This window comes from Montipora foliosa, chromosome 13 (assembly GCF_036669935.1).
Source record: "Montipora foliosa isolate CH-2021 chromosome 13, ASM3666993v2, whole genome shotgun sequence".
Lineage (NCBI taxonomy): Eukaryota > Metazoa > Cnidaria > Anthozoa > Scleractinia > Acroporidae > Montipora > Montipora foliosa.
Window position 1 is genome coordinate 20,306,567 of NC_090881.1, and position 5,000 is coordinate 20,311,566.

The following is a 5,000-nucleotide window of genomic DNA, read 5'->3' on the forward strand; positions in this document are numbered from 1 at the left end:
CCTCTGGTCTCAGTTGTCTGAAGGGTGGAAAGTGCTATCCACTGGATAATTCAGTTGGTTTTGCTAGTGTTTATCCGCTGGATAGTGATATAGCTGTAATATAGTTACAAATACACTACTAAAGTTAGATGCTCTGAAATTTACGGTTACCGTGCAGATGTCTGCAACATCTGTTTTCCCTTGCTAAGGCTGGGGTAAAACTCCTTTTTGCTGTATGATTAGTGGTGCTTAACACCAAAATGAGAATTCTACAAGGCTGTCGATTTAACCACATTATAGTATGGTGCAGAGGCTTGGAACACCACACCTACAAGCCTTCCCTCAACAGAATGTTTTAGACTGCCACAGAGCCTCTCACTCTGGGAGCCAATCAAAAGAAAAGGCCAGGCAGAAGTTAAGAAAGAGAAATAAAAGTACTGGTGTTGATTCCAACAGCAATTTGTTCCATAGCTATTACCAAAATTATTGAGTACTCGAATGGAACGTTCCAACAGATGCGAAGTCAATTGCAACACTGATTTATTCTATTTACAAAATCAAGCCATTCAGTTACATTATTGAGAACAAATCAAAGAATCGATTTCATAATAAAAACCACAATGGAAGTCACGCAGTTCTCTTCTGAACAACTGGTGTATGGATGGAGAACTATCCATACACTAGTACTGTACTTTGGGTAGAGCATGTGATCATTGTTATGGAGGTTGCAGGTTTCCCTGCCAAGGACTCTGATTTTTCAGTTGTGTCCTTTCCTCTGTAAACAAGAAAATTACTACATGATAGCCTATGACCTCACGGGCACCCAACACCTTGAAACGCCTATATAGTTGCAATCGAAAATTCAGCTTTCTCAGTAAAAAATATCTCCTTTACAACACTTACCGTTTGGTGAGGACATCAGCATTTTGCAGAAAATCGGTTCTTGTAAGCATATTAAGGGCACACTGGATACCTCCACATTTTAAAAAGTGAACCTGAATAGAAATGAACAAGATCAAATTCTCTTCAATTTTTTAAACAACACATTAGAATTATTCAAGATGCTTACTTGCTTCATTACTTTAGAGTTGTTTCAATATTTTTTTCAATTAAAATACACTTTTAATAAATACCTGCCTTAAAATTTATGATACAAATGGACAACCCCAGGGATAACTCAAATAATACAAGGTCACCCAAAACAGTTAACTAGTATTAGTTTTCACTACATGTGCCCCCGCCTAAGATAGTAAGAAAGGCAGGTGAGATATGTTTAAATTATATGCTGAACATGTCGCCCCTGTTTTCGATTTGTGTCTGACAAATTGTTGCTCGCCTCTGTTTATCTGATTTGTGTCTGGACAAATCAATTTCTGAGCCAGACAACTCGATTTGCATCAGATCTGATTCAATGTTTGGTTTTTCAATCGCTAACCTGAACAGCACTTTGGTTCTCTTTGCGAGTTTCTACTTTGTGACTCCAAAAACACCTCGGTAGTGTAGAACAATACCAATACCACTTGCGCGCCCATTTAAGCAATACTGATACCACCTTGCATGCTCGGTTGAGCAAATCGAGATTGATTTCCCCTGCAATATCTACCAATAATACATTTACCCTTTTTACACAGGGACTTCTAGGTTGCCTCCTTGGGTTTTGGACTCTGGGCCAAAACACTGTGGGGGGCAACAACTCTCACCAAAATTGAGGAAAAAGAGATGCTTCATATCTTCGATTATTTTGAAGGCATTTACAAGTTTAGAAAATTTTGTTTATTTTTCAGTTACTTGAACATGATATTAGTTGTAAAAGTTACACAAAAGGTAGAAGTGATCCTTGCACTTAACTAGACAATTAATATTTTCAGCAATTCTCGCTTTTTATGGACACCTGAAAAATTCAGGTGGCTTCATCGGGATTCAAACCCATGACCTCTGCGATGCCAATCCACTGCTCTTCCAACTGAGCTATGAAGCCACTCCATTGGGAGCACATCAATTTGTTGGGATCAAAAAAGGGACCTCACGATAATTACAACGTTAATAGTTAATAGCAAGCTGTCGCACAAACCTGGAATTCTAATGTTTGGTGATCTTGAGATGGCAAGGAAGCAGGCATAAGGAGGGAATAAACAATCTAAAAAGCATGAAGATAATGCCAATTAGAGGCCTTTACAAAGTTAAAAATCCTGTTATTACTATCATCATTACTCTCCTGGGGGTAAGCATCAGTTCATGGTATGTAATTTTTGTATTGTAAAAATAGCATTCACCACATAAAAGTAATCCCTACCCTCCCAGTAATCACTATCACCACCACCCTCACGGGGATATGCAATGCCCCACCACAACCCTCCAAATCGTTCTCATCTCTATTGACTATCAAGAAATGTGCACCAGTTTACTAAAACCCTACAACCCTTTTAGAGTGTACCTAAACTCAAAAATCATTATTTTGCTCCTACATGTATGATAAACCTTTCATCTGTCATCTTGTCATTTTACTCAAAACCAAGCTGGTTAGGTTCTTGTATTACCTCACAAACTGCCTGTCAATCATGTTTATTAAGGCCCTTTGTATTGCAAAGCAGTTTGTGGTGTCAAACGAACAATGATTATTAACACATGCCACTATAAGCTTGGTGGTTCAAATGACTGATACAGTTCTTCCACGATAAAAAAAAAAAATGATCAGGTTTGCTTTTGGTTGAAAGTTCCATTTACCAGATAATATTGAAGTTTAGATAAACTCTAATAACGAAAAAGACTCAAGTTGTATTTGTACCTCAGGAATGGCAAATACAGTAGGACAAACAAAGACAACCATGGAAATTGCATTAAAAATACAGCCAAAAAAATTGCAGTCAATGATAGGGCCAAGCCTACTCATCATTTAAAATGTAGTGTCATTCATATGCCTACTTCTATTTCAAACAATAACTGCCAAAATTCGAAACACTGCAAGTTCCTGACCTCTAGGTTGTAAAGAACTTGTGTTGAAGATGGCGTGAAGAACATAGCATCTAACGAAGGCGAACATATCTTCGAGCTGTTTTCTGAACAAGCGCGGCAAACATTCTTGATATTTTCTACTGTCTCTGTGTCTAGAAAACAAAACATTGCCTTGTAAAGAAACAAATTTTTGATAGAGAAAACATGAGACATTGTTATTTGCTCTAAATACTTGGTCACAATTTCTCCACCATAATAATATGATACAAAACCTTAATTAAGAAGTGGCACAACTGAAACACCATGACGATAATACCAAATGACAACATGACACTTCAAAAATTAATGACTATGAAATTGGCATGACAGTTTACACTACAAAGGAGGCAAAGGGTGATGAAATGATGGGAGAACTCATCCTCTACTATTATGTGGTCTTATAGGCCATTTCGGAATTGTGCAGGGAACTGGGGCGAGTTCCAAATGAATTGACACCATCACATGAAAGATAACATAGAGATTGGCCATCTGTCCAAGTTTGATGCTTTTAGGTCGACCAGAGACCATGTCACGCACTAAAATACAAAAATACAAACATCTCTAATTTTGAGGCTGCGTCCCCCAAAACCATATAAAGTCTCAAAATTTTTATCAGATTTGGGACAACCGGAAAATCCTGTCATGAACCCACTATTTGGAAAAACGTGAAGTGAAAGTCATTTTGTTAGCCTATTTTTATGAATATTAACTAGGGGTAATCGAAGCTTAGGCGAGTGCGTTCGATGTTTGTAGGACGGTACAGGTTTGGTACAGATAGCAACTGAGGGGGGAGGGTGGATGGTTCGTGCGATGGGGAAATGTTATTACAGTGGAACCCCGATACAACGATCCTCGATATAACGATATCCCCGGTATAAAGATAAACATGCTATGTCCCGGCAAAAGTTACAGTAAAATGTATGGGACAGAACCCCGATATAACGATCTTCAATATAACGATATTCCCGATATAAAGCTGAGTTCTTAGCGTAACGAGCGTAAAATCTTCCCCGATATAACGATATTACAGCATCAGTACACAGATACAACTTCAAATGTTTAAGTTTTGTTTTGTTTCCCTTTTACGATTCATACCACAGACTTTGTTGTGTAACCTTGATAACGTCTGATGCTTTGCAAATTGTGTGTCATATGATACTCATTACAAGTTTAATTAAACAATATGTACAGTAGTAAAAAAGCACGTGTTAATTTTACCCCGATATAAAGATATTTTCGGTTATTTTAAGGCAATATCGTTATATCGGGAGTCTCGTTATAATGATACCTCGATATAACGATCTAAGTCCACTGTACTGCATCTATGAACGTGACAACTTGTTAGACGTAATCATTAAATATTTATTTGGAATTCTACAGGTAGACAACTACTGAAAATTACTCTAAAATGAAACTGTTACTTGCAAGTCTTTTCAGCTTGTGGTATTAAAGACCTAAGATTACTTTTCTGTGCTGAACGCTGGGACACAAATTCAGTTTGTTGATTTCAATGCCGTAAATATCACAAGTCATGATGAAATGGCGCCGACGAGCGTCATATCTCGGTATATTTACTTTGTGGCACAACGGCCGCCGAGCAAAACAACCCGGTTTGATGCAAGTGCGAGGAGTCGCACACATTTTCCAAGGACAGTGACGAACCATGCTTAATTCAAAGTAAAATTTTACCAACTTCAGTTGACAGACCTTCAGCAATCTTTCAGCTCTTTTCAACGATGAACGATGGAAGATTATCACACCTCACCAAACGCTAGAATAATGAACGCCGACGACGCACAAATCACCACGTGCGTTAATTTGTCAAAGTGAGGCAAAACGTAACCAAGCGCCTCAAAGCGAGGCAAAAGTGTGTCGATGACGAAAATGCAATCTCGAAAAAACTTCCCTTACAACACAAATTAGGGGTTGCGTTCTCGTACCTCGAACGCAATTACGGAAATCATAAAAAAATTAAGAGTTTACATAGATTTGGGGGATGCAGCCTCAAAATTAGAGACATTTCTATGGAT

The 5,000-nt window shown here is 38.1% G+C and overlaps 1 protein-coding gene across 2 annotated transcripts in view; it reads right to left on the reverse strand.

Annotated features, from left to right (window-relative positions):
- Positions 1–5,000, reverse strand: part of LOC137984089 (ubiquitin carboxyl-terminal hydrolase 9X-like) — a 72,619-nt gene that overhangs the window by 29,983 nt on the left and 37,636 nt on the right. For both annotated transcript variants that reach the window (XM_068831292.1, XM_068831293.1), the window contains exons 31-33: positions 2,953–3,083; positions 2,051–2,116; positions 883–974 (exon numbers count right to left, since the gene is read on the reverse strand). In XM_068831292.1, the coding sequence (XP_068687393.1) occupies positions 883–974; positions 2,051–2,116; positions 2,953–3,083 (289 nt within the window). The remainder of the gene's footprint in view (positions 1–882; positions 975–2,050; positions 2,117–2,952; positions 3,084–5,000) is intronic.